At 39.8% G+C, this 18,285-nt stretch overlaps 1 protein-coding gene across 5 annotated transcripts in view; it reads right to left on the minus strand.

Annotated features, from left to right (window-relative positions):
- Nucleotides 1-18,285, minus strand: part of CFAP70 (cilia and flagella associated protein 70) — a 124,630-nt gene that overhangs the window by 18,010 nt on the left and 88,335 nt on the right. For all 5 annotated transcript variants that reach the window (XM_005671099.3, XM_005671098.3, XM_013983341.2 and 2 more), the window contains 5 exons: nucleotides 14,464-14,616; nucleotides 13,653-13,774; nucleotides 10,783-10,935; nucleotides 8,510-8,671; nucleotides 4,530-4,619 (listed from right to left, as the gene is read on the minus strand). In XM_005671099.3, the coding sequence (XP_005671156.1) occupies nucleotides 4,530-4,619; nucleotides 8,510-8,671; nucleotides 10,783-10,935; nucleotides 13,653-13,774; nucleotides 14,464-14,616 (680 nt within the window). The remainder of the gene's footprint in view (nucleotides 1-4,529; nucleotides 4,620-8,509; nucleotides 8,672-10,782; nucleotides 10,936-13,652; nucleotides 13,775-14,463; nucleotides 14,617-18,285) is intronic.

Below are 18,285 nucleotides of genomic sequence, written 5' to 3' on the forward strand. Positions count from 1 at the left end.
TATGTGGTGGTGTTCCAATACATAAACTAGTTAAAAGTAAAACTGCTCTGGAGTTCCTGTCATGGCTCAGTGGTTAACAAACCCGACTAGTATACATGAGAACGTGGGTCAATCCCTGTCCTTGCTCAGGGGGTTAAGGATCTGGCGTTGCAGCGAGCTGTGGTGCGGGTTGCAGACATGGCTCAGATCCAGCATTGCTGTGGCTGTGGCATAGGCCAGCAGCTACAGCTCCGATTGGACCCCGAGCCTGGGAACCTTCATATGCCGTGGGTGTGGCCCTAAAAAGACCGGAAAAAAAAAAAAAAAAAGGACAACTGTTCTAATTAAAAAGTCAGGTGGGGGAATCGGGAGCCCTGCCTGCTGTGCTCTCAATTTTCACTCCTCTCTTCTTCCTTTCCTCTAAGCAGGCCCATCAGGGCATCCATGAACCATGAAGTTTCAGGTGACAGGGTTGGAAAATCGGAAGTATGCAGTCACGTGTGCATCATTCAGTGATTTCCCCATACACAGTGGGCTGTCAGATAACTTGTTTATTTCTTTTATATTGTGCATCCCTTTCTTAAGGTTAAAAGTCCTACTAGCCTGTAAAAATACTATTGTTCAGAAAGTTTCTCTTTCCCCTAATATTAGTTATTAACAGTACAAGCCTGAGCAATCAATACAATATTGAGAGATTCTAGAGTGCTCCTTGAGCTCTGGGCACATGGATATCATTGCTGCTCCCTAAAACTAAGTTTGCTTTGTAAAATCTTCCAAAAGGCCACCTAAGGAAAGGATAAAGTACTTCCCTCTCCCCAGTAGCTCTTCATTTTTTTCTCTTAGGAAAGAAAATAATGGGTTTCTAGGGTCAAGAAAATGAGAAGAATGGTCTTTCGGCAATGCCCATACCTTGGCCCACACTTTAAATGTCTCAGAGATATTGATTCAATCAACCTATATTTGCTAAAGATTTACTCTATGTCAGGCAATATGCTAGATACTGGGAATAAAAAGAAAAAAAAACACAACTTCCTGCCCCTAAAGAATTCAATAGCAAATACAGGAAAAAATTAAAACAAAATGAAACTCAAATACATAGAGTTATGATACAAAATAAACATTTCTATAATAAAACATACATATAATCTAGCAGAAGGACAAAGGAAAAGAGGGATAAGTCTATCCTGAGATGAAAGGATGGCATCAGAAAAGAAACATTGCTAAGGTGAACCTTGAAGGATAAATAGGAATTTTTTAGCTGTACAAGGTGAAGAAAGGCATTCCAGGTAAAAGTAATTTCATATACAGATGTATGGAGGCTCCAAGAGCATGGCTTTTTTTTTTTTTTTGTCTTTTTGCCTTTTCTAGGGCCACTCTCACAGCATATGGAGATTCCCAGGCTAGGGGTTTAATCGGAGATGTAGCCGGTGGCCTACGCCAGAGCCACAGCAACTCAGGATCTGAGCCACATCTGCGATCTACACCATAGCTCACGGCAATGCTGGATCCTTAACCCACTGAGCAAGGCCAGGGATACGAACCCTAAACCTCATGGTTCCTAGTCGGATTCATTAACCTCTGAGCCACGACAGGAACTCCTCAGGAAACTTTTAACATACCTGTGTGGCTGGAGAAGAGAGGAAGGGGGAGGGAAAGAAGGAAGGAGAGACAGAGGACAGGGAGGAGGGAGAGGCGGAGAGAGAACAAAGGAAGTGGTAAGACTAAAGAGTTAGAGAAAGACTAGATCATTCAAAAAAAAAAATCTGAATGTTATTCTGAAACAAGGTTTTAAATAAAGGAGTAACCTGGTATTGCATTTTTAGAGACCACTTTGATAACAATGTGGGAGATGAACTGAAAGAAGACAGGAGACCACCCTCACAGATAAGCAGGGGGATGAGGCTTAAATTAGAGCATTACAAACAGGAATAGAGAGGAGAGAGTGGACTCAACAGACATTCAGGAGATGAAATCAATAGGCTATTCGATGCCTATTTAAAAGTAATAGGAGTAGACTAGGATAGCTTTTAAGTTTCTGGCTTTGTGGACTAGGTTCATGACAGTCCCATTTACTAAGACAGAGAATGTAGAACCTGCAGGCTTAAAGAATGCGAGAATCCTTCACATTTAAGTTAGGTTACATTTTGGATATGTACATTTTGATGTGTCTAGGGAGCCATCAAATGGAGCTGTCCATTGCATTATTTGATATAAGGGTCAGAATTTGAAAAGTGGTATGAACTGAAGCTTTAGGATTCATTAGCACACAAGAGGTAGTTAAGACCCCTGGGGTAGGTAATATTTCTTAGGGAGAATAAATAAGGTGACAGGAGAAGAGCTGGCTGTAGAACCCAGGAGGACCCAACAACTGTGATGGGAGCCAACAAAAACGGCTAAGGCTACCAGAAAGGCACAGAACTAGAAGAATATGAATACTGTACTGTGAAAGTCAAGGAAAGAGAGGGCTTCAAGAAGGAAGCAGTCAATGGGTTAAGTGCTACAGAGACTTCATGTAAGTGTCCACTGTTTTTGGCAATAACATGTTATAAGGGGTCCCTGTCAGAGAAGTGTCAGCAAAGTGTTAAGGAGTATACACCTAATTGCAACAAACTGAAGGATAAATGGGACCTGGGAAATGAAAAGATAATTCACAAATAAATAAATACATGTAGTACATGATTTCAACTTCATTAGTGATGAAAATATAAATTAAGATACCTATCAAATTGGGAAATGATAATGCCCATTGTTGATGAAGTAATAGTAAAATGAACTCTCACAACTCTGGCAGAGTATAAATCAGTATACAGCCTTTTTAGAAGGTGAGCTGACACTACAATTTAAAGACTTCAAATTTATTCTACATTTTTTAAAGAATGTATCCTAATGAAATAACAGAATTAGGCACAGAGATTTATGTCCAAGAATGTTTATTTCCACTTTATTTATAATAGTATAATTGTACAAACAAAAGACATGTCCAATAATAGTGGGCAGTCAAATAAACTGCAGTATATCCACACCTAGGGATAGTGTGACTAAAACACTGCTGGTGTGGCAGACATTACTTGGACAACTTAGCAACAGGGTTTAACCTAAGGGTTTTTTTTTTTGAGTTTCTGTCTCAATGAAAATACTTTTTACACTACTTAAACATAAGCACGACTTTGAATAGTTGGCTTCTTGTATTTTCAACAGTGCTGTTAGGTTTCTAACAGCTACACATCTTTTACATCCTTTTTGGGAAGGGGGAGCAGGAGCATATGACTTATATGTAAGTGACCACATGTCCCGGTTGGCTTGGGACAATCTATGTCCTAGTGTAATTATTAATATCACCCCTTTCGTTCTCAGGGGTGCCCTGGTTTGTATGATAAATTACATGGTAATTTTACTTATGCATCCAAACTAGGGAATACCATGCAGTTATCAAAACTCACGTTTTAGACTATTTGATGATGAGAAGGTACCAATGCTATATTAAGTAGAAAAGAAATTATAAAGCAGTAAATACATTATTTACAATTTTATACACTAAAATTGCTTTCATAGATGTATGAAAAAAGACGAAAATGTTTACAGTGATTATCACTGAGTGGTGGAATTATCAATACCCTAATATTTTATTTTTATATTGTATTATCCAAATTTTCTATAATGAACATATGCTACCCTTACGGTTAAAAAAAAAAAAAAAGCAGTGAGGAATAAGAGACAAGGAATGTAGATAACTCTTTTGGTTAAGGATAACAACCAGGAAGGTTATTGTTGCTGTTGTTTAGTAAGAAGGGGGAAAGTACAGGGAAAGAGCTGATAGAGAAGGAAAACTTAAAAGCGTAAATCATCAAAGAGAAAAGAATATTAAAAGAGTAAGGGATTAGGAGAAAAGGAGAGGGATGGAATCAAGAATACACATGAAGGGGAGTTCCCTGGTGGCCTAGCAGATAAAGTATCTGGCATTGTCACTGCCATGGCTCTGGTTATAGCTGGGGTGTGGGTTTGATCCCTGGCCTGGTAACTTTTGCATGCTGTGGGTGCGGCCAAGCAAAAATACACATGAAGGAAGTAGACAAGTTCAGGATAATGCACACCTCTTTCAAAGATTGGAGGAAAGGTGGGAAAAGTGACTAAAAAGTGTTTAGGAGTGGTGGAACAAAAGGTCTAACAAAAGCTTTAGCAACTCCTCCTTAACATAGAAGCGCCACAGAGCTTAATAAGTATCAATTAATTTATTTAATTGAGTAGGTTCTTCATATCCATATTGCCTTTTTCTCACAGATAACCTCATAAAATTATGAACTTTTATACCCAACAACATGCCATTTTTTATTATATAGCTTCATGTTTCAGTTTTTATGAGATTTTTAAAGAATATTTTATTTTGTAGTTCAGATTGAACTTCAGTTTACTGAACAGCTTTGAAGAGCAACTCTTCATTAGAGAAGATTGCCCTGCTTGCTTCCCACCATCATCACAAACTTTCAGGGTGCTTGGAAGACCAAGGAGTCAAGGTCAGCTGTATGCCTCGTGTCAAGCCTTGATCCTCTTACCCGATAACAGGCGATTCCCAGTCCCAGCCAGGTGAGGCATGAAGGTGATCTCTTACAGGCTTGCAGGTAGGTTTTCTTCGCCTTTTCATACTGTAAGAAGACAGCACCACTAAACTATTATTCTTCTAGCATTGCTAGGACAATCATGGCGCTACTGTAATTGTATTCTATACCAATCTAAATTAGATGAGTCCTTGGATTATATATATATGGAAGTTCCCAGGTCAGGGATTGAACCTTCGCCACGGCTGTAACCAGAGCCACAGCAGTGACAATGCCAATCCTTAACCTGATGAGCCACTAGGGAATTCCAAGAGAAGTTTTACCTTCACAAGAAAATTGAAAGGAAAGTACAGAGATTTGCCATTTACCCCTTGTCCCCTCACGTGCATAGCCTCTCCCATTATCAACATCCCCCAGCAGAGGGGTCATTTTGTTATAAATAATGAACATTAGCATATCATCATCACTCAAAGTCCACTGTTAACCCTATGGTTCACTGTTAGTGTTGTACATTTTACGTATGGACAAGGTGTGATGTCTTTCCCTCATTAGAGTATTTTCACTGATATATCAAGTCTCTGGGCTTCATCTACTCATCACTCTCCTTCCTCCAACTCCTGGAAATCACTGATATCTTTACTGTCTGCATGATTTTGCCTTTTCCAGAATGTCATCCGGTGGGAATCACACAGTACATAGCTTTCTCAGATTTGCTTCTTTTACTTAATAACAGGCATTTAAGGTTCCTTTGTGGGTTTTTTTTTTCATGCTTGATAGCTCCTTTTTTTTTTTAATCATTGGGTAATATGCCATTATCTGGCTGTATCACAGATTTGTTTATCCACTTACCTACTGAAGGACATCTTGGTTGCTTCCAAATTTTGGCCCATATGAATAAAGTCACTATAAACATCCATGTGCAGGTTTTTGTGTTGACATGAGTTTTCAACTTTAGGAAAATAGAAGGAGCACAACTGCTGTATCTTATGTTAAGACTATTCTTGGTTTTGCAAGGTATTGCCAGAGTTCCCATCGTGGCTCAGCAGTTAATGAACCCAACTAGTATCCGTGAGGATGCAGGTTTGATCCCTGGCCTTGCTCACTGGGTTAAGGATCCAGCGTTTCCTTGAGCTGTGGTGTATGTCACAGACACAGTTTGGATCCCGCATTGCTGTGTCTGTGGTGCAGGCTGGCAGCTACAGCTCCAATTTGACCCCTAGCCTGGGAACCTCCATATGCCTCAGATGCAGCCTTAAAAAAGACTTAAAAAAAAAAAAAAAAAAAAAGGAATCGCCATACTGTCTTCCAAAGTGGCTGTATCATTTTGCATTCCCACCAGCAATGAATGAGAGTTCTTGCTGCTCTATATACTTAACAGCATTTGGCTCTGTCAGTGTTCCAAATTTTGACCAGATTTTGGTGTATAGTGATACCACATTATTGTTCCAATTTGTATTTCCCTAATGACATGATGTGGAGCATCTTTTCATGTGCTTATTTGCCATCTGTATTTCTTCTTTGATGAGGTGTCTCTTAAGGTCTTTGGCCCATTTCTTAATGGAGTTGTTTTCTTATCATTCAGTTTTAAGAGTTCTTTGTATATTCTGAATAGTAATCCTTTAGCAGCTGTATCTTTTGTAAATATTTTTCCTAGTCCACAGCTTATCCTATCATTTTCTGGACTTTGTCTTTGGCAGAGCATACTTTTTTTGCTATTGTTTTGTTTTGTTTTGTTTTTATGGCCACACCAATGGCATACAGAAGTTCCTGAGCCAGGGATTAAGTCTGAGTCAGAGCTACGACCTACGCCACAGCTCTGGCAGTGCCAGATCCTTTAACCCACTGTACCAGGCTGTGGATCAAAACCTACACCCCTGCAGCAACTGAACTGCTGCAGTAGGATTCTTAACCCATTGTGCCACAGTGGGAACTCAGAGCATAAATTTTTAATTTCAGTGAAATCTAACTTATCAATTTTTTCTTTCATGGATCTTGCCTTTGTGGTTTAACCTAAAATGTCATCACCACATTCAGTATCATATAGGTTTTCTTCTGCATTATTTTCTTAGAGTTTTATAGTCGCATTTTACATTTAGGTCTATGATCCATTTTGAGTTAATTTTTGTGAAGGGTATAAGGTCTGCATCTACATACATATTTTTTGCATGTGAATGTCTAGTTTTTCCACCTCCATTTGCTGGAAATATTATCTTCTCTGCTGAATTATATTGCCTTTGCTCCTTTATCAAAGATCAGATGATTATATGTATGTGAGTCTATTTCTGGTCTCACTGTTCTGTTCCATTGATCTATTTGTCTGTTCTTTCACCAATACCACACTGTCTTGCTTACTGTAGCTATAAAGCAAGTCTTGAAGTCAGGCAGGGTCAGTCCACCACTTTTATTTCTTTCTTTCAATATTGTATTGGCTATTTGGGGCTTGGATTATATTTTTATATCTATTTTAAGGACGCTATCGCAAGAAGACTAGTGAGAGGAAGAAAGACCAAATTAAAGGGCAGACCGATGTAGAATCAGTCCCAAAGACATTTATAGTCTCTGTAAGAGTTGAGGCAAGGAGTTACACTGAAAGTTCTGAATGACCACAAAGATTATCTGAATTCTGCCTAGACATTATAGATTATCCCCTTTCACTTAAAAGCAACACTATATGGTGGAATGACAGATACAGAAGCTCTGAACTAAGGGGTATACTTGATAGAGACTCATTATTTTAAGATTTTGTGGTTGTAAAAGGTCTTAGAAGCTCTCTACAGAAGTCTAAGAGACATTTAGAAAAACTCAAAAAAAAAGCTTCCTGAATAAATAGCCCACAAAGTACTACTTATCTTGTAATTCTGATGTGGTAGATGGAGCTATAGTTGAGCCTCAGTAAAGAGCCTAAGAACTGCTTGCCTAGGAACTGCTTAAGTCAGTAGCTCTGTGAGGATACAGCTTGCATTGACATCAGAAAGAAAACTTTTTAAATTCACTGCAATGGGATATTGGTTTTTCTCTCAAGCCTATGTAAATTTTCCTCCTTAAATTATAAGGCATCGAAACTTCTTGTTGCTGTTGTTGTTTTGTTTTAAATAAAATAGTGTGTCCTGGAAGGATAAATGAAATGAAGCCAAAACAAAAGCAAAGGTCTCTAGCAGAATGTTGATAATTGTTGAAGTAGGAGGGTGCATCCACGTTGGTTCATTCTACTACCCATAACTAATCTAACTTACCAATTGGTATGCATTTAAAATTTTCCATAGGAGAGAATTTCTTTTAGAAGACCTTGGGGTGTTTCATAAAATAGAGAGAGGAAGTGTGGAGAGGAAGTGCTGAAGAGTCATATCAGAGTGCCTTGTGGAATGAGGTTAGCCTTAGCTGAATTAAATATAACCTTTTGTGTTGAGGAGGAAGTTTGCAGAAGTTCTCTTCTTTTCTTTTTTTTACAGCCACACCTGCAGCATATGAAAGTTCCTGACTCAGGGGTCGAATTGGAGCCGCAGCAACACTGGATCCAGGCCACATCTGCGACTTACTCCAGAACTTGTGGCAACGCCAGATCTGTAACCCAGGGATCAAACCTGCATCCTCACAGAAGCAACCTGCTGAGCCACAACAGGAACTCCTGAAGAGGTTCTTTTGACGCCATAACACTTTCTGTTAGTTAAGCCAAGAATATTTCTACTATTGCTAATAAAGGAAAGTTAGCTAAAGTAACACTTACTGAGTTCTTAACACCTTTTTAGGTATCATAATGGTTAAAACCAGATTCTAGTATTAGACTGCCTAGGTTGGAATCCTGCTTCTAATATTACTGGTTATCTGATGTTGACACGTCACGTTACCTTTGGATGTAAAAGTGTCATTATCACATCACTATTTTTAGTCCACAAAGATGGATGTTAATGCTTGAACTGTAACCAAGTCCCAGACCATGACCCAATTTACAAAGTCACTCCCCATCATTTATCCCTTACCTCTTTCTCTTCCAGGTATATGTGCCCCAGTCGCAGGAAGATGAAGTGCATCTCAGAAGCATCTACTACAAAGCTAACAGTTCGCTCATAGCATGCCTTGGCCTCAGCATGATTTCCACTCAGAAAATAGAGATGGCCCTTCACGCCCCAGACGTTAGGGTTCTAAGAAAGTGAAGAACTTGGAATGAGGTGGTATTGAAAAGTACCTTAGTGATCTCTGTTTAACATTTAAATTTAGATTAAGTCCCTGTTCTTTTACAGATTAGAAAGAGGGCTGGCCATTCAGTTGCACTGGGAGATAGTTCTAGGACTACACTCTCATTTTCTTCTCACATTCTTTAAAACCATTTTGCTTTTAGGGTAAATATTAAGAAAGATATTCAAGCATAACCATGACGGTGTTCCCAATAAGAAAGCAGAAGTTCAGGAAACTTGAAATAGACAAACTATCTGTTAAAGAGCTGTCCTTATCCTTTCTCTGCCCTTTTCAAAATTAAGAAAAACAAATGGTCTCTTCAATAAGTGGTGCTGGAAAAAATTAACAGGTACATGTATAAGAATGAAATTAGAACATTCTCTAACACCATAAACAAAAATAAACTCAACATTGATTAAAGATTTAAATATAAGGCCAGATACTATAAAACAAGAGGAAAACACAGGCAGAAAAATTCTTTAGCATAAATCGCAGCAACATCTTATTTACCTCCTAGAATAAGGTCAATAAAAACAAAAATAAACCAAGGGGACCAAATTAAAGTCAAAAGGTTTTGCACAGCAAAGGAAACCACTAAAAAAGCAAAAATGCAACTCAGAGAATGGGAGAAAATCTCTGCAAATGATGCAACAGGCAAGGGCCTAATCTCCAAAACATGCAAACAGCTTGTACAACTCAACAACAAAAAAACAAACAACCCAATCAAAAATGGGCAGAAGATCTAAACAGACATTTCTCCAAAGAAGACATACAGTTAGCCAGTAGGCACATGAAAAAACGCTTAATATCATTAATTATTAGAGAAATGAAAATCAAAACTATAATGAAGTACCACCTCACTCCAGTCAGAATGGCCATCATTAACAAGTCAACAGATAACAAATGCTGGAGAGAGTGTGGAAAAAACGGAACCCTCCTTCACTGTTGGTGGAAATGTAAATTGGTACAACCACTATGGAGAACAGTATGGAGGTACCTCAGAAAACTAAATATAGAACTACCATATGACCCAGCAATCCCACTCCTGGGCATATTCCAGATAAAACTTTTATTGAAAAATATACATGCACCCATATGTTCACTGCAGCACTATTCACAATAGCCAAAACATGGAAACAACATAAATGTCCACTGACAGCTTAATGGATTAAGAATATGTGGTACATACATACAATGGAAAACTAAGCTGTAAAAAAGGACAAAATAATGCCATTTGCAGCAACATGATACGACTAGGGATTCTCATACTAAGTGAAGTAAGTTAGAAAGAGAAAGACAAATACCATGTAATATCTCTTATATATAGAATCTAAAATATGACACAAATGATCCTATCTATAAAACAGAAACAGATCACAGACATGGAGAACAGACTTGTGGTTGCTAGAGGAGGTGGGGAGAGGGAGTGGGAGGGATGGGGAGTTTGGGGTTGGTAGATGCAAGCTATTACATCTGAATGGATGAGCAATGGGGTCCTGCTACACAGCACAGGGAACTATGTCCAATTGCTTGGGTTAAAACATGATGGTCGATAGTATTTTTAAAAAAATAGGAGTCCAGTTGTGACTTAGCAGGCTAAGAACCCAACTAGGATGTGGGTTCAACCCCTGGCTTCACTCAGTGGGTTAAGGACCTGGCACTGCTGCAAGCTGCAGTGTAGGTCACAGATGTGGCTCAGACCCCGTGTTGCTATGGCTGTGGCATAGGCCAGCAGCTACGACTCTGATTGGACCCCCAGCCTGGGAACTTTCATATGCTACAGGTGCAGCCCTAAGAAAAAAAAAAAAAAGAATGTACATGCATATATATATATGTATATGTATGACTGGGTCACTTTGCTATACAGCAGAAATTGAAGCAATATTGTAAACCAACTATACTTTAATAAAAAAATTTTTAAAAAGAAAAACAAATGGAAGGAAATAGATACATGCGTTTACCAACAGCTGATGACCCACACTTTTAATAACCAGAAAGCTACCTGTGATATGGCATCACCACCTTTAAGAAAGCCTTCTCCAAACTAAACTTAAGACACTCTAGAGAAAGTTATTACCAGGTAGTCCATCTGCGCTGCTTGTTGGAGGTATTCCTCTGCTTTAGCAAAGTCCTTCTTGAGAAGGTGTGTCTGAGCCAGAACCAGGTAATACTCACAGCTTGGGCCTCCTTGAGGGCAGAGTAGCTCATGTGCAAGCACTCTGTGTACATACTGCAGGGAAAAATCAGATTATAAGAAACACGTAATGCCTGCATTGTGTCAATCCCATAGCTCTCATGATTGAAGATTATGTCTCTGATAAAAAATTATAAGCAACATATTATAGAATGAAATGATTATCAATTTCAAAAGGTTATAGATGGATTATAAACATTCAGCACATCATGGTTCCATTACCAGCTACTCACTTAGTAACATTTCCAAGTGAATTATCTGCAATACTATATAATTCTGGTCTTGCTGATCATACTAGATGAGTTTTAGCCTATTGTGTAGCAGACAAAGGCATTTCATCAGCTATCCCATTTAAACACAAGGTAATATTTTCAGGCAGCTGTAACTGTAAGGAAACTTAGAGGAAGGGAAAACCTCCCTTTCTAAAATTCTAGACTCAGGAGCTCAGAAACATAAACGTCTGCTTCTAAAACACTCTCAAACATTTGCTGTATTTATACTTTGGGCTATTCTTTTTTATCCTTTTTAAGGCCACACCTGTGGCATATGGAAGTTCCCAGGCTAGGAGTCAAGTCAGAGCTGCCTATGCCACAGCCACAGCAATGCCAGATTCGAGCCACATCTGTGACCTATGCCACAGCTTGAGGCAATGCTGAATCCTTAACCCACTGAGCCAGGCCAGGGATCAAATGTGCATTCTCATGGACACTATGTTGGGTTCTTAATCAGCTTAGCCACAATGGGAACTCCCTATTCTTTGTTTTTAATACTATACAAAGCCTCCAAACTTGATAAAGTCATATTGTCATACTTGCTAAGTAGAGGGGGAAACCTTTCTTTTCTTCTTCCTCTGTTCTCATCTTAGTCTCTAATACAGACACTTCCAGTAATATTTTATTTATTTATTTATTTATTTATTTATTTATTTATTTATTTATTTATTTATTTATTTTGTCTTTTTGGGCCGCTCCCACGGCATATGGAGGTTCCCAGGCTAGGGGTCGAATTGGAGCTGTAGCCACCGGCCTACACCAGAGCCACAGCAATGTGGGATCCGAGCCGCGTCTGCAACCTACACCACAGCTCACGGCAACGCCGGATCGTTAACCCACTGAGCAAGGGCAGGGACTGATCCCGCAACCTCATGGTTCCTAGTCGGATTCGTTAACCACTGCGCCACGACGGGAACTCCTCCAGTAATATTTATACCTTTTTAGGAAAATACTGGTAGGGGAAAACTCTGTAGCTGTTCTTCTACCTGTATTCTTGCTCTTGGACATGGGGAAAAAGTGATTGATTTAATCAGGGAGACAGAAAGCCTGTTTCTCTGTTTGAAAGGTTAATATGTTAAAGGCTCCTGTTTAATAGGCCCACTCCCACCACATTCATAATTTTTGCCCTTTCTTGAGCTTGCCCACCCTCAAACGGAGCATGTACTCTGCAGGTTGAAGGCCAACTCTTGGCTTCTGGACCTTGCTCTTTCTCTTACTCCTTGCTTCATGGATATGTTTCTTATTTCCTAAATAGGAGATAGATCCTGTAGGATGCTCTTCTCTGGGAGGAGACTGAAATTTTCCAGCTGTTACACCTGTGACTGCATGATATAAGTCAACTCCGAAAGCAGTCACATCACCAGCCCAGTTTTACCAATAAAAAAATAATATTTTGGGAGTTCCCGTCATGGCTCAGTGGTAACGAACCTGACTAGTATCCATGAGGATGTGGGTTTGATCGCTGGCCTTGCTCAGTGGGTTAGGGATCCAGCTTTGCCATGAGCTGTGGTGTAGGTCGCAGATGCAGCTCAGATCCCACATTGCTGTGACTGTGGCATAGGCTGGCAGTTACAGTTTTGATTCGACCCATAGCCTGGGAACTTCCACATGCTGCAGGTGAGGCCCTAAAAAGACCCCCCAAAAATATTTTATTCCCCAATATAGCACTGTGTATCTATTTCCAATTGGCTCAGTACCTGAAAAAGAAGAAAGGTATTATTAGGCTCCTGTGAACCCATAACACTCAAATAATATGAGTTCCTATAATAAAGTGACATCAGGCTACATATGACTCAGAGTCTGATTTTGCTTTGCTGGTATTCTATAGGGAACAGACTTGCAGTGAGGTCTCCTGATGCTCTCTGCAGAGAGTAGTTCATGTTTGAATGTTTATCCTATTGGGCCAATAGTATGCTCTCAAAAGCATATTTTTTCAGAGTTCCCCTTGTGCCCCAGCGGGTTAAGGACCTGAGGTTGTCTCTGTGAGAATATGAGTTTGATCCCTGGCCTTGCTCATTGGGTTAAAGTTCCTGTATTGCTGCAAGCTGCAGCAGAGGTCGCAGATGTGGCTTGGATATGGTGTTGCCGTGGCTGTGGTGTAGCCCTCAGCTACAGTTCTGATTCGACCCCTAGCCCAAGAACTTCCATATGTTGCAGGTGCGGCATAAATTGTTTTTTTTTTTTTAAAAAAGTGTAATTTTTTCCCCCAAAACATCCAAAACAGGAATGTTCCCCTTCTTTGCCACACTCATGGAACGTGGAAGTTCCAGAGCCAGGGATCAAACTCATTCCACAGCAGTGACCCAGACCACAGCAGTGACAACACCAGATCCTTAACCTGCTCAGCCACAAGAGAACTCCCACAAAAGCATATCTGATTTCTGCATCATGCACATTTAAGCCTGCAAAGACATCATTATGATTGAATAAACGGTTCATTAAAATGTTTTCATTTACTTGCCCTTTTCCAAATATTCTGACCTGCACAGCATTGACTTTCATCAAGAAGCGTATGGTCTCCATGAAGATGGTGATAGGAGTTTGGGAAACACTATAAGGAGTAGGTTGCAGACAAGTTGATGACTCTTGCCATTTTGATGCTTCTGAAAATATTACATTAAAATAATAGACAATTAGATGTAAGGGAAAAATTCAGAAGCTCAGACACATAGCAGGGAGAATATTCTACTCTAATATAGGAGCGAAATTATAATCTTGAAAGCAATAGACTACTCTATCGCAGTGGTCCCCCAAAGAGGAGACCTCAAAGGTTCTCTAGGTTAGTCTACTGGTGGTTCCAAATGCAGGCTGAATGAAATGACTTTTTTTTTTTTTAAGTATTCAGATCTTCCTGAATGTGAAACAGATCTACAGATACTCTAAATCTGTAAATATTCTAAAAATAAAAATTCATTGTTAGAAAATCACAGAACTATGGTTGACTATTACTCTGAACTAAATATAAATCCTTGCTATTGAAAGAGTTGCATCATACTGAAATTGGATTTCAAAGACTAGCCTCATATGAAGGAACTTAGACAATATTACAGATAAACTAATCAATCTTAAACTGGTTAAGATTGCCATTTGGGTCATCATAAGAGTTTTCATGATTTTCTAGTTTGTTTATCCTTGTCTTTCAAGTGGAAATATTTATTCCAATTTTTTTATATAGCCATATCTGCAGCATATGGAAGTTTCCAGGCCTCGGATTGAATCCCAGCCACAGCTGCAGCAACAGAGAACCCTTTAACCCACTGTGCCAGGCCAGGGATTGACTGCCTCTAAATACCTTTTTTTGGTGGTATTTCCTTGAGAAATGAGTTGGATGGTTTTTGGCTGGTATTTGGATCCTGAGATTGTACAGACAAAATGGGTTCATGTGAATCAGACTTCAGGTGAGAGGATTCATCAAGAAATTCATCCAGAACAGATAATGGAGCTCCTGGACCCAAAAAGATTAAATTTTAATAAGAAAAACATCTTTCTACATTGTGTATTAAAAGTTATTACAGGAGATAAAATACAATTAATTTCCAAAGCATAGGAAACATATTCCCTAGATAATGCAAGGAAAGACTTGTTTTGCAGACTTTTCATATTTCTGAATAATTTAAAGAGTGAAAGCTAAACTTACAGCACAGTTCCTACCACTGTGATCCCCTAGTCCAACCCTGCTGCTAGCCCATGTCATGATAATGTCAAACAAGTGTCTATTACAAAAGCTATATACTAAACCCAGAATCTCAAGAATCCAGAGAAAAAGGTTAACATATTTTTAGATAACATTAAAACCTTTGAAGGATAGGGATTCTATTTTATCTCATTGTTCAAAAACCATCATGATGTAAGTAGCTATATTTGAACATGACTATATGCCAGGTATTATCACGAGACATGTTTCTACAATATTTTCTTAGCCTCTTTGCTGAAAACTCCATCTTGTCCTGCCTTACTTTACCCCATATTCCTGCTTGAAAAACAGTTGCAATGCTGGTAAATGACTTAAGCTTAAGAACAAGGACCTAAAGGCATAAGTTATTCATATATGGTCAGCTGAATGAGGACATAATGCATTGGTCTAGGCATGCCAGATTGGCACACTATTTGCACAGTATGATATGTCCACTAAAGAATAAGAGGAAGATGAGCCTCATGGCCCCAAGGGATTCATGAGGGGTCGCTAGCAGGATATGCATTAGCAAAGACAACCGAGGTGCAAACCTAGGCAAGATGGGTTGCTGCAGATAGGCATGCTGTCTGCAGAGGCACAATGGTGATTCTCTAGAATGCTATGCATAGATAGCTGACGCCAAGCGTCCTCAATGCTAATGATTATTAAATGCCTAAAGGTCAGAATAAAAGCTTAATCAGCTACCGGCTATGCGACATTTAAAATAATTTTTAAAAACCTATATCCTGCACCTACAACCCCCTCCTCACTTGACATAATCTTAAAGAGCACAATAGAAGCAGTGTGGTTTCTTGAGGCGGGGCTCTTGGTCCCTGAGACCTTGAGTCCTCCTGTTCCCACCTTTAATTAAGATAAATGTCTCTGTGTCTTGTTTTATGTTAATTTTTTCCTTAAGTTTCACAGCACCCGTTCTTCAGCCCTAACCTGCTAAGCTGGTCTTGGCAAGATATTATACTTGAGGAAGATGAGCCTCATGGCCCCAAGGGATTTATGAGGGGTCGTTAGCAGGACATGCATTAGCAAAGACAAGAATTTGTGATATATAATCTTATTTACTTTTCATAACACTATGAGATATATTTGTTATGCTCCATTACACAAAGTAAACCACAAAACAGTTAATAATTTTATGAAGCTCTTAAACATGCCATGTTGCCTCTCAAATAAACAAATATTTTAAGAATAAAAAGCAGGAGCTCCCATTTTGGCTCAGCAGGTTAAGAGGTCAACATGGTCTCCATGAGGATGCAGGTTCAATCCCTGGTCTCACTCAGTAGGTTGAGGATCTGGCATTGCCATAAGCTGCAGTGTAGGCTGCAGATGTGTCTCGGATCTGGGGTTGGCTGTGGCTGTGGTATAGGCTGGCAGCTGCAGCTCAGATTTGACCTCTAGGCTGGGAACTTCCACAGGCCACAGATGTGGCTGTAAAAAAGAAAAAAGAAAAGCAATACCAGTTAGGAAATGATCAGTGCTAGCTGGCTCTGAATCAGAAGAGGTCATTCTCAGCTGAAAAAAAAGATATGGCTTTTTAAAATATTTAGATATTGGATAGGTTGAGAAGGAGGAGCTAAAGCATGGAAGTAGTAAATGTATTATCTTATTGAGTACTGAGAATGGCAGAGCAAAGTTAAGAAAAGGTAGGTTGGGACTAGACTGTACTATTTAAATTCTAGAACTTTTCTTCTATAGGCAAAAGAAGAGTGTTACTATGAAAAGTTTTGAGCAGAAAAATTAGAGGATGAAAATGGTATTTTTATGAAGATTACTCTTACAATACTACGCAGTAAAAAGAAAAAATGTTGATGGAGCAAAGAGGTCTATGATAAAGCTTCTACAGCATTCTGGATATTTGATAATGGATAGTAGTGTAAATCTAAAGGGAAGATATATGGGGTATTTTGAAAGAGAACCAACTGGTCTGGGAAATAAACTTGATACAGAGATGGGCAAAAGCTCAAGTAAGCAAGTAAGAAGAAGCAGAGATGACTCTGAGATCATGAGCTTGGGTACCTGATATAATGATGCAGCGTCAAGTTCAGAGATGAGGTGCTGAGTTACTAGTAGAAAAACCCAACTGATGGGTCTGGAGGGATGTCAGGGTTAAAAATAGAAATTTGAGAGTTATCAGCATTGAAACAGAAACTACGATGGTAGGTGAGCTCTTAGAAAGTAAGACAGTATTATTGGGAAATAATTACACCTAATGGGTATGACAAGAAAGACAAACAAACAAAGGAAACCCAAACTACTGGAGATGGAGGCAAACCAACATGTATTTCAGGAAAAAGAGAGTGGTTAAATACTTCAGATTCATCATCAAGAAGCTACGATCTTAATTAAAAACAAAACAAAACAAAACAAAACTGAAGAGGTGGCCAAAATGGCAGAGTATTAGGACCCTGAACTCACTGCCTCGCATGGACACACCAAAATTACAACTACTTACAGAACAACTATCTATGAAAATTACACTGAGACTAGTAGAAAATATTGTCCACAACAAAAGACATAAAAAAAGAACCACACAGAGATGGGTAGGAGGGATGGGAACATGGTATAGTCAGGACCTACACCCCCCAGGCTGGTGACCTACAAGGCAAAATATCACAATTCTAAAGGTCCTCCCCAGAAGGAGCAAGGAGTCTGAGCCCTACATAAGGCTTCTCAACCTGGGGATCCTGCACCAGGAAGACAAGACCCCAGAACATCTGCCTTTGAAAACTAGTGGGGGTAGGATTGGGAGAGCCAAAGGACTACAGGAAATAGAGACTCTGATCTTAAAGAGCATGCACAAAATCTCACATCCTCCAAGTCCCAGCGCAGAGGCAATAGTTTGTAAGGAGCCTGGGTCAGACACATTTACTGATCTTGGAGAGCCTATTGGAGTGGCAGGCAACTGGCACTCCCTCTGCAGATGGAGACATTGGTGACAGCCATTTTGGGGTCATTCTACCATGATAACATTGGTATGGGCAAGTGACATTTTGGAATCCTCCCTCTAGCCTATTACCACTAGGGACTTGGCCCTATCCACCAGCGGATTGGTACATGCCATAAGCCCCCTTGGAGCTCACAAAGAGCTGTGCAAGGACACAGCCCTGTCCCACCAGTGGGGCAGCACTGGCTCTGAGTTCCCCTAGGCTGCACAGCCAACTACACAGGAAGCCTATCATGCCCCCCAGTGGGACCTCAGCCACACAAGGCATGGCCTCATGGACAACTGGGCCAGGGGCCAGCCCCATCTACCATCAGAACCACAGTAATTCACCTTGCCACAAAAGCAGGACACATGCAGCCCACATACAGGACATCTCTAGAGCACAGACCTCTAGTGACCAAAGAAGAGTGCACTGCAGGGCCCCACTGGACATTTCCCACATAAGTCCACTTCTTGAAGATTTGGAAATGTAACCAACCTAC

The sequence above is a fragment of the Sus scrofa genome, chromosome 14, assembly GCF_000003025.6.
Source record: "Sus scrofa isolate TJ Tabasco breed Duroc chromosome 14, Sscrofa11.1, whole genome shotgun sequence".
NCBI lineage: Eukaryota > Metazoa > Chordata > Mammalia > Artiodactyla > Suidae > Sus > Sus scrofa.